The sequence below is a fragment of the Artibeus jamaicensis genome, unplaced genomic scaffold, assembly GCF_021234435.1.
Source record: "Artibeus jamaicensis isolate MK-2021 breed Jamaican fruit bat unplaced genomic scaffold, CSHL_Jam_final scaffold_854, whole genome shotgun sequence".
Lineage (NCBI taxonomy): Eukaryota > Metazoa > Chordata > Mammalia > Chiroptera > Phyllostomidae > Artibeus > Artibeus jamaicensis.
Genome location: NW_026522058.1, coordinates 849,260 through 868,088, shown reverse-complemented (window position 1 = coordinate 868,088; position 18,829 = coordinate 849,260). Strand labels below are relative to the sequence as shown.

The 18,829-nt window shown below is 40.6% G+C and overlaps 2 protein-coding genes across 4 annotated transcripts; both read left to right on the top strand.

Moving 5' to 3' along the window:
- The first annotated feature begins 254 nt into the window (after positions 1 to 254).
- Positions 255 to 10,551, top strand: ANG (angiogenin). Of its 2 annotated transcripts, none has more exons than XM_037128400.2 (2): positions 255 to 347; positions 9,921 to 10,551. In XM_037128400.2, exon 2 carries the CDS (start codon positions 9,939 to 9,941, stop codon positions 10,377 to 10,379), a length of 441 nt encoding a protein of 146 aa, XP_036984295.2. In that variant the 5' UTR covers positions 255 to 347; positions 9,921 to 9,938; the 3' UTR covers positions 10,380 to 10,551. The 2 variants fall into 2 exon arrangements, with proteins under 2 accessions (XP_036984295.2, XP_036984296.2); XM_037128401.2 differs by lacking the exon at positions 255 to 347 and adding an exon at positions 5,790 to 5,873.
- Positions 261 to 17,298, top strand: RNASE4 (ribonuclease A family member 4). Of its 2 annotated transcripts, none has more exons than XM_037128402.2 (2): positions 261 to 347; positions 16,003 to 17,298. In XM_037128402.2, the coding sequence occupies exon 2, from the start codon at positions 16,020 to 16,022 to the stop codon at positions 16,461 to 16,463; it is 444 nt and encodes a 147-aa protein (XP_036984297.1). In that variant the 5' UTR covers positions 261 to 347; positions 16,003 to 16,019; the 3' UTR covers positions 16,464 to 17,298. The 2 variants fall into 2 exon arrangements, with proteins under 2 accessions (XP_036984297.1, XP_036984298.1); XM_037128403.2 differs by lacking the exon at positions 261 to 347 and adding an exon at positions 5,790 to 5,873.
- The last annotated feature ends 1,531 nt before the right edge of the window (positions 17,299 to 18,829 follow it).

Below are 18,829 nucleotides of genomic sequence, written 5' to 3'. Positions count from 1 at the left end.
GGGGTCGGAGCAGGCCGAGCCTTCACTGCTGTTGGGTCTCGAACCAGCTCTCCAGGGACTCTTCTGGGCGGGGCGGGGCGGGGCAGGGGCGCCCCTGCTGGCTTGGGGCTGGGGCTGGGGCTGCCCGGGCTGGGGCCAGGGAGGCGGTCCGGCCGGAGGGGCCTCCTCCGCGAAGCAGGGCGCGGTCGCAGCCGCCCCGGGACTCACTCGCCCGCGCTCTCCCCTCCTCGCCGAAGCTCCAACCGGTTGGTGTCCACGCACGACACTGACCCCACGCAGATCCAAAGCAGGAGTCAAAACAACACTTTGCGTTTTCCACCATCATCATACAAAGGACGAAGAAGCGGGTGAGAACAGAAACTTCTCTTTCCACTGTCCTGCACTTTTCCGTAACTTTGTTCCAAGGTCCAGAGGGGTTCATACTTCTTTACTTCTCCTCCTCCGTGTCGGCAACTTGACTAGGGGCGCTTGGGGCGGGGGAGTCCCTTCTCAGCGGAGACAGTGTGGGTCTCTTTTGGGAGAAGTGTTTGGAACAGGACTAGAGGGGCTGAGGAACGGGGAGGAAGGTAAAAATGTAGTCAGGTTAGTGACTCTACATTCCCACCCATGTTTACTTCCCGCACCGGGGCAGAGATGGCAACACGAATGCCTACTGCCCAGAACGTAGAATTCGAGGGGACCACTGCACAGGCGAAACCAACCAACTTGCTCACACTAAAGACTCTTTACTTGGTACTCAGGGTGATTGGCGGATTTGTTCAGTTTTTCCGGGTGGAAATGACATTTGGGGACTGGTGTTTTCATTTTATGTTCGGTCACCTCTGTCTCCTCATTCTTAACCCACACACAACCCATCCACAGCCAGTGGTGTGAAATCCTTGGAGACACTGACAACAGCCTTTTCTTTAAGCTTTCTTAATGGAACATTGGAATCCTCAGTTTTCCGACTCTGAGACAACACATCAAATGATAACAGCATAGGGGCATAACAGGACATCTTTGTTTCCGAAGGACAGTAAACAAAGTTTCAGCACCTTTGTGGGGACTAGGAAAATCTTAAATTAGCGGAGACCCTCCCTTTGTATCTTTAATAACCTTATATTCAAGTCACAAGTTTCATCACTAGAAACCCAAGCACTGTAATTATCTGTATGCCAACAGGTGGCCAACTTCCGGGAAACAGCCTCAGGTATTCGAAGAGCTATTTGACTTCACAACTACTAACTAATTAGTTCAGAATTATAATTGTGTTATTCTTTATTTCAAGCAACTTTATTTTTTACACATAAAATATTTTTGCAATTTATGGAAATATTCAGAGTAGGTTTCCTTTAAATAGCAACTTTCACAGGCACCTTTAAAATTAACTTTTATTTTCTAGAAATTAGTAGTATAAAATATGAAAGCTGCGTGGTGCATTGGAAAGCTTCTACTCCTAATGCATCTAGTCCTAGTAATACTAGATGTTCCTTGGGCCATACATGTTCTCTTCCTCTGTTCCTCAGTTTCCTTATCTGTAAAATGAGGGGTTAACAGATAGTCTCTCAGGTCCCTCTCCCTGTTTTTCTTTTTTTTATACCCTCCCAAGGACATTGATTTTTAGACAGAGTGGAGAGGGAGAGAAACATCATTTGGTTGCTTCTGGCTTGCACCTGGTGTCGGGACTCACCTAGGCATGTGCTCCAACTGGGATCGAACATGAAATCCTTTGGTTTACAGGACCATGTTCCAACCAACTGAGTCACGCTAGCCAGGGCTGTCCCTTATTCTATTAACAGCATGGAGTGGCCAGGTATTACATCCAAATTCATTTTTTAAAAAAAGTACTCCAATAATAAGAACTATCATTTGGCAAAGAGGTTAGGAAAATCCATCCCAGGAAAAGAGAAGTGTCTCTAACTCTTGTTGAAAGTGCAGATGTCAGGTTAGGGGCAGGCAAAGGTAAAAGGCTTGTCAAGTTATTGTTGGAAGTATTTAGCAGTGTGATGCATAAAGTAGATGGCTAAGAAAGTGGACCAAAGCAGACTGGCAAAAACCCTCTTTAGGAGATTTTGTTATACTGTAGTTGAGCAAAAAGCAATCTCTCTAAACAGTTATTCTCAGAGAACACTTCAAAACATCTGGGAAAGAGAGAGTGGGCACAAAGCCCAGAGTTTGTTGAAAAGTGAATAATTAATTTTTGTTCTATTTGGAAATAGAGCCATGTCAGCAGGCCTTTGTCCTCATTCCCCTCTATAAATACTGTTTCCCCTTCCTGGAAGGGGAAGCATGATCCTTCTTTTCACGTGAACTACATCCTCTTTTAACCATTACTTCTGTTACTGAGTAAGTTTCATGCGTGTAAACCCAAACTATTTAAGAGTTGTAAAGAAATTTAGAGATTAACTCCTTCCCTCCATCACTGAACTTTATAATTAGTCTTCAGGACAGAATGAAGCATATGTATAAAGGGGGAAAGTACACCAGCAGTAGGGTCCTTAGAAGGAGAACCCGAGTGTCCCATGTCTACGTGCAGGGAGACATTGGCTTGAAGAAGCGACACAGAAAAACCTTTTAGAAAAAGGGGAATAACTTTCAAGTTCAAGCTGTCAGAACACTTTTTAAGTATATGAGTATATTTTTTAATTGGCAGTTGCTTCACAGCTATTAAAATTACCGACAAATTGTAATGTTCATTAATCATAGACTATAAGTTCTTACTGTATTTTGAAACACAGATGAGTAAGCACCGAGATGCATTTTAATAAAATTGTAAAACTTTTTCCTCCAAAACTTTATTTTCTGTTTCATCATAACCTCATTGTGCCAAGCTGAAAATAAAAACAATTCGAATGAAAACAACCGTTCACCATTCTCCTGACTCTACGTCGTCAACTTTGTAGGCAGGTTGTGAATTCTCCCGAGGTTGTTAAGTGAAACCACAGAGGCAGAGAAGGGACGTGGCTCTGTTCAGAGACTGGAGGCTGCTCCCAGCATCACTGTGTAACTCTAAAATCCGAGGCTGGTCTGTTTGTGTGAGTTGGTGCTTGAACTAGTGTTTCAGGCCATGAGACTGTGTGTGTGTGTGTGTGTGCTGTTGGAATGAAGTACCTTATCTCTGTTGCTAGGCAATTTATTAGAGGAGGGTCTGGTTGAGCAACTTGTTTTGATCCCCAAAGGCTGTGGGAGTTGACTGCTGATTCAGTCTTCTTGGACTAAGGCAATCAGGGTGTTGCAATGGGCCTGGCAGCCATTTTCCCTAACAAATGACTAATGGACTCAACTTTTTTAGAACTCACCAATTCAGTGTCCATTTAAAAAGTGCTGTGTGATTCATTTATAATGGGTACCACTCTCAAAGAGCTTGTCTGCCCACAGAAGGAAAGTGAGCATTTGGGTGCTCTGCTAGATGTCAGTAGAGGCTCCACTCTATGGACCCCATGTCCTATTCTCTTTGCTCTTAAAAGACATTGAACTTAGATGTTTGGCAGAACAAATGTACTGGCTAGAGATGTGCCTGTTTCTTTCCTTTCCAGAGGCTTCAGTAACCCTGACACACCAGGTCCTGAGGGAGAGGCCGTTTATGGCGATTTGCTTGGTCCTCTTCTCACTATCCCCAACATTTTCCCCTTTAGCTCAGGATTTGGCTGGGGATACAAGGAAGAAGGGAGAGGATGGGGAGGGGAGGAATGAAGCCCAGGCAGGACAGTCTGTCCCAACACAACTGAGAGTAGTTAAAGTTTCTTTTGTGAGGGGTTGTCCATGCTGCCCATTGTCACAGAAAGGGACTGGGACTGGACCGAGGCAGGTCTGCCCTGTCATGGCCTGGGATGTGTGGGTTCTTGACTTTGTGCAGGAAAAAATTCAAGATATGAGTTGAGGTGATTTTGAGAGTATGTTTATTAAAGTTTGGTACAGTGAAACAAAGGAAGGGCTTAGAATAAAAGCAGCAAGACTACAGTAACAGAAGTGAGCCGAGGCAGGGCTGCCTTTGTCTCATGCAAAGTTAGGCAAGGGAAGAGCCCTCAGAGCTTAGGAGAAGAAAGCAAAACTGCATGTTTGAGGAAAGGGAGGGGGGATGTGCTCAAACAGGGTTGTGCACCGGGTCCTTTGTCCTGATGGCTTTATCTGTTTTCTGGAGGCTGGAATTTTAGGGGAGTTATCAATCAGAATATTCATCAGCTTTTTAGGTGTGTCTTTTAACATGCTGATGCATCAAAATGAGCGTATAGTGGGGTTTGGGATCATTTTCTTGTCAGTTTATCTTGGATTTATCTGGCTTTAACTGGGGTTTTTGTTATTCATTCTCCTGACTTGATCCATTCTTGGCTTTGGCTGACACTAATGGCATTAGCTAGATCTCTGTCATCTGTCTCCCTGACTAGGGTGATTGCTGTTCACTGTCCGGTCAGGGAGGAGAAATGTAAACCATCTGCCCCTAGTATCCTTGGTTGGGAAGGGTAGGGTCTTGTGATTTATTAGCTGGCTGTCAATACTCAGCCATTTGTTTAACTGTTTTGTCTCCATTTCCCTCATTTCCACTTGCGGGGCAATTTTTACTAACCTACCTCACCCACTTTTTTTCCACCTTAAATTCTCAGGCCCTTCCAGTTACCAAAAAAACTGTTCTTAAGGTAGGCTCTAGAGCACATGCCCAAGCATGTGTAACTCACTGACAGCTGTGAAAGAGTCCATCTCTCCTAAGAGAGATTGCACTGGGATGGGGACCAACACCTCAGAAATGAAGGTATCTCAGTGAGTTTTAAGGACTTACCAGTAAGCTAGAAGCAGAGGTTTTCTAGGACTCTTGGAAGCCTTTCTGCTCTACCTGCTTTTATTGGTAACTGTTACCAAACCCAGTTGTGTTGGTGAGTCTTAAAGAGAAGTCAGGAAAGTTTTCAAGGTTGGATCTCCAAAGTGAGGTCAGAGAATGCACTCCTGGACCATGAGGGATAAGAAAAAAACTTGGGTCCTAGGTGTCAGTCACTGTTTTAGAAACTAAGACTGTAGAAATTAATAAGATAATGATTCTTCTCTCAAAGGGTTCTATCTAATAGAGAGACAGTGAGATCAATTAACATCAAAGGAGTGATGGTTATCAGTGTTGCAGTTCTGGTGGAGATAATCCATTTTGCTATGAGGAACAGCAGATTGAATGCTCAGGCTTAGTCTCTTGTGAACAGCTGAGGATGAAAGGAAGGAAAAGCTCAGGAAATATGGCAAAAATATTTCTGAAGTTAGTAGCTAGAAGGTTGAGGTCAGGGGCAATGGGTACTAATAGCTGTCACCTAACTTTCTTTAGAAGTGCTTTCCTGGTTCCATGAAATCTGTGTAATAACCTACTTATTGGCTTGGCATCCTTTCATGAACCAAATTATGTGGGTAATTAGAAGGTACAAAGGAACAGCATCCTTCTGGGAGACCCCATGTACTCCGCAGGCTTCTTCCAAGGCAGTTCTTAGAGCTGGCCCATAGATCAGAAACAACATCTTTGGGATCCAGATCATTATATGTGAACACTGAAACCTCAGTCCTGTCATGGGCAAGAGCAAGAACCACAGACATCAAAAAAAAAGGGTGGCTTTGGGACAAAGGGCCATACTTGTATGTATCAAACTTTGCCTCCCACTGGGTTAATATTTGACATAGTCATGCCCAGGGAAAAGGTGAAGGACTTTCTTTGTTTGTCCGAGAGCAGTGTTCTTGGTTTCCATAGCTCTGCCAGGACTGGGGATTTTTGGAAGTAGTCTCCCCACCCAGTTCATTTCATCACTATATAATCAGAACCAGAGTGGGGCCTCTGGCTTCACACAGCTGCAACCCGTCTCCAGGAACAAACAGTTGGAGGCCATCCCAGAAGCCATCTTCAGTTGGAGGGAAACTTCCAGAGTTTTGTAAGATTCTCACCCCTGAGCAATATGTTGCTCTATTTGTTTTTATATATAGTATACTATTTCTAGCCATCTGTCCACTTCAGTGAAGTTATTTTTCCCCCTTTAAATCTTCTGGGCCCAAGCTGATGAATTAAGGAAATGAAACGAATCAGATTCTAAAGTTTAAAATGAAAACAAATTTCTTTTGGAATAGCCTATATGTGGATGAAGGGAAATTAGTGAGACTGGGGGCAAGTGGAGGTTGAGGAGGGATTCTTGAATTGGAATAAAATACCCAAAGATCTGGGGAAGTCATTTGCTGAAGGGTGTCTGGATGCCCCTGCTGGACACAGGAATTAAATGTGGTGGAGCAAGAAAAGAAACCAAAAATATGCCTTTAGCTCTGTTTTCTTGTAACCTTCACTACTAATTTTTCTTCTTAAAAAACATTTTGATTGCTTTTTAAGAGCCAAGTAGAACACATTCCAAGATCAAATGAAGGTACACTGGCAGGCTGAAGGAAAGAAAGAAGAAAAAGAGATAAAGGGAGGAATATGTATTGTATGTTTTGCTTTTGATTTGGGAGTATTGCCCTATAATATATAAAAGTGTGAAGCTACATTTATGGAAATTATAACCATAGTTACTAATCATAGACTATCAAGTTAACTGCCAGACACACAAAGTTGGATGGATCTCCTGAACACAAAACATTGCCTGTGGAGAGAGGAAGAGAGTGTTAATTCTTGCAATGACTAAAGGATTGGTTTGAGGCAGATGATAAAGTTTGTCTAATGTCAGTTGGGACGAATTTCACTGACGAAAAGCTGGCTGACAGTTATGTGCTTAAATATGGGAAGACACGTGTGAATGAGTTTGACCACCAGATGTGATGCCCGCACCCTTGGCCTGGACAGGTTCACTTCCACACCACAGATTATCTATCTCATACTTGTTTTCTCTCAAATTTACTTTACCTCTTTTTGGGATATTTAGGTTTGAATATATGAGTAAGGAAGTTGTATGTCATGGAGATATTAAATACTGGTGGCCATGGTCTGTACTGGTTGGGATTTGATTTCTGGATGTCTTGGAGGAGTTAATATTACAGTAAGCCTGAGCAAAATTTAGCTGAGTTTTAACAAAATGAATGTGCAAATTCTGCAGATTAAAAACAAAGATTCTCCTTTACCTCTCCAGACTGGGATGTGAGACCTTTAACCTCCAACCAGCAAGTGGCTTTGCAGGATGTGAATCCCCTGTGTAGCATTAGTCCAGTGACTAAGCTAGAGTTGGTCTGTGGGCTTGGCTTATCCACTGAGCTTTAAGAAATGATACATCTCAGTGAGATTGGGTCACAGATCTTCTTATCATCTATTTCTTTCACCTGGTGCCTTCTGCCACCAACTAAACTTATACAAACTTGTCTCTTTAATTCCACTCAACTCTGGCTAGTAAAACAAGAAAAGATTCTCCTATGCTTAATGAGAATCATGGAATTTCAGGCATTAGAATTAGCAACTCTCTCATTTTACAGATGAACAAACTTAAGCCTGGAGAGGAAAATCAAGTCAATCATTTAAAAAATATGTTGAAGGTCTATTGTGAGGCAGGCACTCTGATTCAAAGTGAGTAATAAGGGCTCTGCCTTCCTGTAACTTATCAGTAGGAAATACCGACAAGTGAACAGGTAATTGTTTGTCTAAGAGCACGTGGATAAAGGCTTGGAAATGGCACCCATTAAAACCGACAACAGGTGTATCGTGTGTGTGTGTGTGTGTGTGTGTGTGTGTGTGTGTGTGTGTGTGATATCCTTATAGGCAGATCCTGAGCTTTGTGACTTTTGCTTTGACACTCATATCTAGTGGGGTGTCATTGGTCTTCAGATGTAAAGCAAAGAGTGTTTAGACAGAAACTCTAGACAGGCCTGCCAGCTCAGACTCCCTTCTGTGACAATATCCCCACAACCTGTACAACTCTGGCACCTCCTACAAGGACCCAGGGCCTGCTCTACAGCATAAAAGTCATTGGCAACATTTCTATCCACCACTGCCACCTAGTGACCCTTTTGGCTACTACCAGCTCTGGTTCTACTTTCTGATTTTAAAATATATATATATATATATAGTTTATTGGTTGTGCTATTACAGTTGTCCCATTCTACTTCCTGGTTGAATCTGGGATTCTGGCCCCAAGGCAGAGAGGTGTTGACTCTGTGACCTCGAAGGTCCTGTTTGTTCCATCTTGGGAGCCTGCAATTTTACAATTGCTTTTGACATTAGAAGGCAATATTTGTCTATCACAGAGGAAGAGACTGAATTGAATCCAAATCAATAAAACTTTGATGAGGTCTTCAAAAAAGTAACACTACAAGCCTAGTGCTGGAACCCATAGCATTTTTAAGTGCTATAAAAAGATTTCACCTGAAAATAACATTTATTGACCTATACAGAAGAAAAGCACAAAATAAAAATTAATAATTTAATGTTTATGAGAATGTGCCATTTGTTTCTAAATTTAGGATTTATATGAATTACATTCTACTTAGGCATAACTTGAAGGTCATATTTTTCTCCCATTGGAAGAATATGTGTAATGATTGCTAAAAGCCATAGGTAATCAAAAAGTAAATGAGTCATTAATAGACAAAAAAAATTGAAAAACAAAATTATAAAACAGTTTCAAATATATAGTGAAAAGTCATTTTCATTATTGGATGTGGGAACAGTCACACATATTTGATATAATGTGGGGTAAAACTATAATGGTTTTTAAAGGCTCTGAATATTCTTTAAAATTTTCTCCAAAGAACTAAAAGTATAGTCAGAAACTACTTACTACAAACATCAAATATTTTTTAATTCTTAAATCTTCAAATTTCTTGTCATAAAGTTTTCAAGTTCATAAGAAATTTGTTTTCTATTTTGTTATAATCTATACTTGTTTAATTCTATAATATTTTCATACCTATCATTGGGTGTGTTTGAACATTTGTGACACACTACCCCTAGGAAGTGTGAGTTCTACACTTCAGACTGAAAGTCCTTAAGAGATGACGGCAGCAATTCTCTTCTCTTCCTTATTCTTTTGAGGAAAATGTTAAGAAATCATAATAGCAAATTCTAAGGGCTTTGACTTGAAGAAAATTTCTGAGGAGGTTGTATTATTTGTTTTTTATCACATAGTAACATCATTTGCCTGTTGTGTAACAGTCTGTGTATATTTTCAGGAAAAACTAGAAAATATTCTCTAAAAATAATCCCTATTGTTCCCAAGGTGAGAAGTTCCTAAGAATAAGCTTGAATTTCTCATCGCCTGTAAAAGTTGACCCCATATCCACTTCCAAGCATTACATCGATTCCTTTACTCTCCTCTCAGTTTTTTTAATGGTATATAATAATTACATATTTGATCACAAGCCACCTAATTCTTTAGGAATTGGGTCTGTCTCCCTTCTCCTTAGGGTTAGGCAAACAACTGCTCTCCTCATAGCCAGTTGACTTACTGACTTCAATACCTGGAATTCTGTCTTCAACAGTCCTTAGACTGACCCTTCCCTGGGCTCAGATTTCCCTAAAAGTGCCTCTTTTTCATAACTCTTACCTCCTATCTTACTGTCTCGTCTTAGTGAACTGGAGTGCCTGTCCCTTCCCCATGGATGCTACATCTCCTTTTAGGGAGGCATTTGGTGTATTTTCATAGTCTATGTGTTCCAGGATCTAACAGTGTCTGGTACCCTGTAGGGAGGGGCTTATGTAATGCTTGTTACTAAATTAATTAATAACTGTATTAAAGAGTATGAATGGATATTGTGATGCTATAACTAATAGAAAGGTAAGTACTCAGTAAATCTTAAGGGATAAGGCTGAATGGTTGGGGCTGGAAGCCGTGTTCCGGAAACTTAGATTGCTTTTCCAAAGGAATGGATTGACAAGAAAGATGAGATTAATGAAGAAGAGAAAAGATATAATTAGGTGACTGGGGACACCTGACTCATGATGCTCTGTTAGAAAAGTCCCTGTCCTTTTAGCCTAATTTGCTCTACCATACCTCCTTTGCCCTTGGCAGGCACCTTTGTTGGAAGAAATGATGATAGGCCTGGGTCCCCTGTTGTTGGTCTTCCTGCTGGGTCTGAGTCTGACCCCATCCACCCTGGCTCAGGATGACTACAGGTACAGACACTTCCTGACCCAGCACTATGATTCCAAACCAAGTGGCCGGGATGACAAATACTGCAACATCATGATGGCCAGACGAAACATGGATTCACCCTGCAAAGACACCAACACCTTTATTCATGGCAGCAAGAAAGATATCAAGGCGATCTGTGATGATAAGAATGGGGTGCCTTACAGAGAAACTTTCAGACAAAGCAAGTCTTCTTTCCAGATCACCACTTGCAAGCATATAGGACAGTCCTCCTGGCCTCCCTGCCGGTACAGAGCTAATAAAGGGCACAGAGTCATTGTTGTTGCCTGTGAACGTGGCTTTCCTGTCCACTTTGATGAGTCCTTTATCCGTTCATAAGAAGCAGGCCACTGGCCCAGAGTGGGCTCTGCTCTCCATTCCTTGCATTTCTCCTACACACTGCAGAACCGTGGCAGCAACATTCATTGCCAGGGGCCCAGGAAATGAACGGCCTGGATCTTTTGTTTTCAGTTTTACAATATGTTAATAAATAAAAATGTCTCTGAAATCAGTAAGAATCAAAATCTTCTCACCAATTCTTGGCCTGTTGATTTTTTCCTATTTTCTCAATGCCTCCCTGAGAGGATTGGATGGAATGCAAGTGTGTTTTTTCCCTTCTCGGTCATTAGAGTAGACTTTACCTTTCTGTGAATTTAAGGATGTTAAATATATTTTATAGAGAGAGCCAGGAAAATCCCAGTGCTTGCGGTTGCTAAGCAGAATTTTCAGGAGGGGCAAATTGTTTTTTGCTGTCAAATAAGCCAATATTACTTTTACAGATGTTAAACTTTGAGGAGTAGAGTTTAATCAGATTAGTTAATCTCTCTTTCTCTCACTCTCTCTCACAGACACATACACAATCCTGCATAAATACCAAAATTCATTCCTGATAGCTACCTCTTCTCTTAGGCAGGAGGTTATTTTGAGATGCTTTGAATAGATTGCTCCCAGGGTATTCTCATGATTCCTTTATATAAAGATTAAAAAATTGATCGCATTGTTTTTTCTTTAATCTTTTACTTTATCCACCAATGTCTGGCAACTATGAGGTCTTTAGGAATTTATGGAAAGATTCCAAGCTTATCCCTTATTCTTATTCAACTAGATTTGTTTCCAAATAAACACAAACTTAGGTAAGCAGACACCTCTTTTTGAAATATACTAATCAATTCACAGATTTAGTGGTAACTTCTTTCTACCTAATTTCTATCAACAGATGCCAGGATATTTTATTTAGAAAGTGCTTGTTAATAAATTAGAATTATAAATCGCTAGTTTTGCTGTCCCGTGAATCTATGACTATGTTGGTCACAGTATTCCATATGGTGGCCTCTCCTGCTGTCTACACTGCCCTGAAATGGGCCAAAAGCCCTGCCTCCTCAATAACCAGGTTATAGCCCTGGCTGGTGTGGCTCAGTTGGTCAGAGCATTGTCCTGTAACTGAAAGGTTGCAGGTTCTATTCCTTGCCAGGGTACATACCTAGGTTGTGGGTTTGGACCCCACTCCAGGTGTATATGGGATGCTTCTCTCTCACGTCAATGTTTTTCTCTCTCCAAAAGCAATGGGGGGAAAAAAGATCCTCACGTGAGAAAAAACCCACCCAGGTTATATATCAGCGTCCAGGTGCCACCTGGAAGAGCACCCAGTATTTAAATTTATGGAAGAAGAGTTGGAGAAGTAGGTTACTAGTGCACACTCAGCACACGAATCTTTCTACCTTGAGTAAGTCTATTTCAAAATTGAAATCACTATCATTTCCTGAAAAAGTAGGGAGAAACATTTTCCAAACCTCTTTTACTAGAAAATTTGCCATATTGTAAAATCTCAAAAACCTCTTAGGAAGTGAGAAAGTTGCAGTTTTTGGTGAAATATTTGGACCCTTTGGCATGTTCTCCAACCAGTACCATCTCCTTGATGCGAGGCAAGGTGACTTCCATACAGATCATTGACCCACCTGAGGTGTTGATGGGGAAGGCCAAAGGTATGAACCATTATTATATGGAGTATGCCATAGCTGTGAAAATGCATGTCTTCTCCAAACACCTGCTGACAGTACTATCATTGCATACTCTGCTCTAGTGTTAGGGCAAATCACTTGGCAGTGGGATGGGGCTGCTTCCCGACCTGCTGATGGAACTAGCTGCTGGGTAGCCAATCCTAGTACTTCTTGCTCTGGGTCTCTTGTTCCTTCACAACTAAAAGAATGAAATGTCATGTGATGGGCAAGTCAGTTTTTATCTCAAGTGAATTATTTGAGGAACTGAAGTCCTGGTCAGCTGTGCTTTGTTGACCTTTTCAAGGAAAAGAGAAGAAAAACCTGAATATGCCAAGTCCTTTCAAGAATGGTGACATGGAAGGAAGAAAATTCCACTCAAACACAAAGAAGAAAATCTGTAGGGACACAGCATAAATTCTAGTAATTGAGATATTTCAACTTAAAAAACAGCCTTCGGACTTTGAAAGAATGCAGGTACTCTATGAAATAAAGGGCAGGAGAGCAATAACATTCGCAACTTGGTGTAGTCATTCAATATTTTATCCAATTTGAAGGAAGCAAAGGAAACCAAGAAATATGGAAATTATAAAAATTATAATTGCCAACATTTACCGAGCATTTACTATGTATTAGGCATTATGATATGCACTTAACATTCACTTTATCACTTATTCTTTATAACATCCCTAAAAGGTATTTTTATACTCACTTTCTTATGAGGAAATATGCTGAGACAGGTTAATTTCTCCCAGATCTTACAGTTATGTGGCAGAATTAAGTTTTTGGGATCATAGTATCAAAAGAAGTTCTTACTGAGAATCATTGCAGTACAGTGGAGAAAGACTTTGGGACAAGCTCTGACTGAAAAGGATGCATTGGGATGATTTGGGTATCATTGCATTTTCTCTTGTAGCTACAGCCTTGAGATGTACCAATTGATGTCTACATTTAGCTTCCATTCACAAATACTTGTCCATGTCTTGTTAAATCACTTCATTAGTATGGCCAAGGCCATGGACTTACCATTGCATGAATAATTTAAGTCTTCTCTATAGCCAGTTATTTTTCTAAATTATAACTTGGATACAAGGAAGCACAATGAGAAAAAATCAGATAGAACTGTACAAAATTAAAGGGGCAAGAATAACCATGCAAAGTTACATTTGGGAAAAACAACTCAAAGCACATTGTTGTGATGATGCCCAAGTGCTAAGTATACCTTCAGAAGTCCTGTGCATGAGTCTTAGAAGAGGAGTAAATCAAGCATCATTTCTCCTTGCTACTCTTCTTCCCACACCATTCGCTTCTCTCTCTAACTCCACATCTCATATATACAGCTGCAGGCACTGGAATGTGACAGACCATTGAGTTTCCTGTGCTCAAGCAAGAGTGGCTGTGAATATAGAAGGTAGCATTTAAAAGAATAAAGTTATGTTTGATACTCGTATGCATGTCCCTCATGAGCCATTTCAGTCACTCAGTCAGTGTGATCTGCCATCATGAAGCAGCATCTTTGAAAGGATGGTAGTACCCATATACATCAAACCAAGAGTTCAACGATGGCCAGCCCTTGAACTGCATATGTGAGAAGAGGCCTGTATGACTCTCAAAAAATTGTCCTTTCTGTTTTGAGTTGCTCACTTCCTATTGAATTAGAGATGATTTTCTTTGTTTGAATGCAGTGATTTTCAACTGGTGTGCTGCAAGAATTTTTAAAATATGATGTTTAGTCAGGGATACTGACCTCTTTTCCCTTAGATTGTAAAAAAAAACTTTGATAATAGTCAACACAACAATAGCCATCTGGTGTGAACAAATCAGAATTATACCTATTTTTTGTCAGACCAGAAAACATTTTTTGGTAGAATTTTAGTAGTTACTTTATGTGTGCCATGAGATGAAAAAGGTTGAAAATCACTGCTGTAGTGAGTCAGTCCTGCCTCATTGACAGTAGATACACAGTTCATGAGTTCCTGCCAAAACCAGGAGTGACAGCCAGATGGCAGCATCGAGCTAGTTAGTGTTGGTGAGGGATTTCCACTTCCACTCCCACCCTATTCTATCCCTGATTAAACTCTGTTGCTAGAGAGAAGCAACTCTGAACATAAGATGTCTTTAATATCCTGGGGAGTGGAATGATTGAGACAATAGAAGATGTGGAGAAAGCACAGGTTTTAGAGTCAGATAGGTCTCAATTCCTTTCTTCACTCCGTCAACAAAAATAATATTCTCAAAGCAGGGATATCCAACCTGCAGCCACTGGCCAGATACATTCCAGAATGACTGTAAATATGGCCCAACACAACATCATAAATTTACTTAAAACATTATGAGATTGTTTTTGTGATTACATGTGACAATGTATTTAAGGTGTGGCCCAAGACAACTTTCCTTCTCCCAGTGTGGCCCAGAGATGCCAAATGGTTGGACACCCCTGCTAAGTCAATGCTTCCTTTGTTGTGGCTCTGAAAGTTTTTGTTTTTTTATTTTTTAACTCTGTAAAACATGTTTATTTTCCACTGCCAAAAGTGCCAACAAAATGATTCTGCACCCAGAGAAGACAGAAAACTACCATCAGCTATTGACAACACAGAGCATCAAGGGTAGATGCACGGCAGTGGAATATATCACCAGGGCCTAGTTTTTAGGTTGTGCACAAAAACAGCAAGGAAAAAAGACAGTCCAAGTCCTCTTTTGTGGAAATTGTGCTGTTGAGATTTGTTTGGTTGTTTCGAGATTTTATTTATTTATTTTTAGAGAGAGGGGAAGGGAGGGAGAAAGAGAGGGAGAAAAACATCAATATATGCTTGCCTCTTGTGCATCCCCTGCTGGGGACCTGCCCTGTAACCCACGCATGTGCCCTTACTGGGAATCGAACTGGCAACCCTTTGATTCACAGGCCAGAGCTCAATCTGCTGAGCCACACCAGCCAGGGTGAGATTTGTTTCTTTTAAAAAAAATTTTTTAATCAATTCCACAGCCTGGGAAACACCTTCAGTCTCTATACCCATTTTATTTCATTTGTTAATTAGGTCATTCATTTCATTTATTAGTTCATTCGACAGATATTTATTATCTGCAAAAGCTGCAGCTGGGTACTCTGTTTTAGACTTTGTTTTTTACAGGCTTAGCAAGATTTCCAAAAGGACCTGATGTTAATACCCTTAAAAGAATAGCCACATGGTTGAAAAAGGTGAAGGAATCAAGAAGTACAAATTGCCAGTTTTAAAAATAGTCATGGGGACATCAAGTAAGCATTAGGAATCTAGTAAAAAAAAACATTGTAATAATTACATATGGTGTCAGATGGGTACTGGACTTAAGAGTGATAACTTCATAAGGTATATACGTGTCTAATCACTATGTTGTACACCGAAAGCTAATGTAATATACATCAACTATAGTTGAAAAAAAATTTAGTTTAAAAAAGAGTAGACACATGAAGTAGACACAGAAAAGGCTAAACCCAAGCATTATTCTTTCCTTTTTCTGCAACTTCCTCAATTTACAAATATCAGGAATTAAAATCAGTTTATAAACTTTCCTTGACACACCCTCAGTCCATCCAAAATTTTGGGATTCAGAGTCTCCAGGGAACCAAACACTCTCCAAAGGTCACATGACTAGAGAACTCCCTCAAGAGACAGAGAACTTCAGTTTTATTTAGATCTGCCTTTTCTTCCTTTTCACACCCTGACCATACAGGATGTACACCTGTACATCCACCCTGTCAGTCTCTGCCATGAGACTTTGTGCTCGCTGTAGCAACTTCTCTCCACAAAAGAGAAAGGCTCCTCCTTTCAGAGAAGATCATGTTTGCAAACTTTTCACTCTTGGGGAAGCAGTGGTGAGAAAAATTGTGAGAAAAGAAGAGTGGGGAGGAAAGTGTAGAGCTTGTCATTCTCAAAATCTTTCTGGTGCTCATTTGTTACCTTCCTTTCTTCTTCCCTTTGGTTTCTCTCTAGGCATCTCCAAGGCAGTGATGGCTCTCCAGAAGACCCTTTCATTGCTTCTGCTCTTGTTGCTGACCCTGCTGGGGCTGGGGCTGGTGCAGCCCTCCTATGGCCAGGATCGCATGTACCACCGATTCCTGCGGCAACATGTGGACCCCGATAGGGCAGGTGGCAACGATGGCTACTGTAACATGATGATGCAGAGACGGAGGATGACTTCACATCATTGCAAGCAATTCAACACTTTCATCCATGAGGACATCTGGAACATTCGTAGTATCTGCAGCACCACCAATATCCAGTGCAAGAACGGCAAGATGAACTGCCATGAGGGTGTAGTGAACGTCACAGACTGCAAGGAGACAGGAAGTTCCAAGGCCCCTAACTGCAGATATAGGGCCATGACCAGCACTAGGCGTATTGTCATTGCCTGTGAGGGTAACCCAGAGGTGCCTGTGCACTTTGACAGATAGATGGTACCGTGCAGGGGTTAGGGCCCAGTGGTTGAGTAGCAATGAGTAATGTATTTGAGCTTTCCCAGTCTCTGTCTCCTCTGCTTACATCTACTTATTTTTGTTTATGTACCCCACTTTGTTAAATGCATCAAAGAGAAATGGAGACATATACCTAAAATGAGACTGGAGTTTTCTGTAATAAACATTTCAGTAAAATCTTCTGCTTCCTTTTATAATACTGGTCAGCATAGCTCTCTCAGATCCTACCCTCTGGAATTTAGTCATATGTATTTATGTAGCATTTCAAATATTTCCAGGTGCTTGCACCTCAGTTATCTCATTTTAATACCACAGCACCCCTGTGATGCTGATGGTGCTATGTATAGGAGCCCAAAGTTAAGGGATTTGCTGAAGACCATGAAGTTAGTGAAAAAGCTGAAGCAAAAAATCCACTTCAACTAGCTACTAATAGAGAGCTTTTTCTACTTTATCATAAAAAGTGTTTCAAAAGTATCTGCTTTTTGATATTCCCAAAAGTCAGCTGTTGGGGGAAGCATTAAAATTTTGCAAACATGTGCTGATAAATGAGAGTTCTATCTGTTTGATTTGGCAACCCTGTTATGTTTGGGTCTAATAAGATCAAGAAATGATGTGGGACAACTGTGACTAGACAGCAATAAAAATAAGAAGTTCAAGAAATGATACAAAGATTTTTTTCTCTTTTCCCAAACTTGTGAATCACTGTAGTAAGTCAGAATATTAACAACATACTAGATTGTTAACACTCGGTCACTCTTCACAAATGAAAGATTTTTCATGTTTTCTTTGTAATAAAGAACTCAAACTGCAGGTATCTGTGAAAATGGTGCTATGGTTCTTGTGTGGGGAATTTTCCCCTCTATCCTCTTTTAATTCTTCTATCATTTATAAACACACACCAACACCTTAATATCCTCAGAAACTCTGGTCCACGACTAACGCCTATCTGTTCAATGAACATGACACAGAAACATTTGTGTCATTTACTAAAGACAATTCTCACATCTCTCCCTTTCAATACAGTCAGACCTCGGTACTCATTGGCTTCAGAACTCGTCAAACCCTACACTCGTCACATTTTGACAAGAGAAAAATGTTTCAGCACTCAGTGCTTGCTCCATAGTCATGGCACTGACTAGAATTTGTATGAGTCATGATGCTGCCCCTCAATCGAAAATGCTCAGTCACTCATTGCTTGCTTGGTACTTGTCACAAGTTCTAGAACAAATTGACAACAAGTACCAAGGTACCATCGGATTTTGAAACAAATTGAGTAACAGAGATATATGGAAACAGGTAACTAAAAAGGAAAGTGTGTGTGTGTGTGTGTGTGTGTGTGTGTGGTAGAGTATGTGTGTGTATATGAAGGAAATAAACTGAAAACATTTGAATTACAGCAGATACACATTGTTTATATTTAATATGTGCAACCTGATTCAGTACAGATACACATTGTGAAATAATCACTGCAGTCAAGTTAATTAGCATATCTACTTTCTCAAATGGTTACCAAAAGTGATTCCATTTTCAACTGTTTTGGACTCTATTTGTTTATTTTTAATCCTCACTTGAGGCTATGTTTATTGATTTTTTTTAGAGAAATAGGTAGAGAGACAGAAGGAGAGAGAGAGACTTCAATGTGAGAAAGAAATATCAATTGGTTGCCTCCCCTACATGCCTAGACTGGGTACCCTGACAGGGAATCAAACCTACAACCTTCAGGTGTACAGGATGATGCACCAACCAACTGAGCCACCCACCCAGAGCAAAGACTTCATTCTTTTTAATACTACTGAGCATCACAGCTTAGCTTAGCCAGTTTCTATTGAATGCATATTGCTTTTGCATCATTGTAAAGTCAAAAAATCATAAGCCTGAAACATCCTGACTGAAATTGTGAGTCACTTTGGCTAAGTCATGTCATCAAACTAAAACTTAATAACTAACCAAATTTCAGTTTCAGCCTTTTCCAGAGATGAAATTTTAAACTAATCAATCTGCAAGTTTCCTGGTCAGCACTGATGAGGTAATCTACCTGTTAAGTTCCCCTGCCTTCCCCTAAATGAAGGTAAGCTTGCTTAAAATAACCCACTCCTTTTAACTTCTTAGTCCCATTCTTCTGCCTATAAAAACCTTCCATTTCATACAACTCATCAAAGCACCTCTCTAGTTGCTAAATGGGATGCTGCCCTGATTCCTGAATTGCTTAATACAGCCAATTAGATCATCAAATTTACTTGGTTGAATTTTGTTTTTTAACACATGCCCCCAGGGCCTTGCCATCTCTTTGTATCCAGAAGACTGCTTTTGATGTATGATACCTTTGCTCCAGGCTAATTTCAGAG

Excerpts from the sequence above, each read along its gene's own strand:
- RNASE4 (XM_037128402.2), top strand. The coding sequence starts at position 16,020 with ATGGCTCTCCAGAAGACCCTTTCATTGCTTCTGCTCTTGTTGCTGACC.
- ANG (XM_037128400.2), top strand. The coding sequence starts at position 9,939 with ATGATGATAGGCCTGGGTCCCCTGTTGTTGGTCTTCCTGCTGGGTCTG.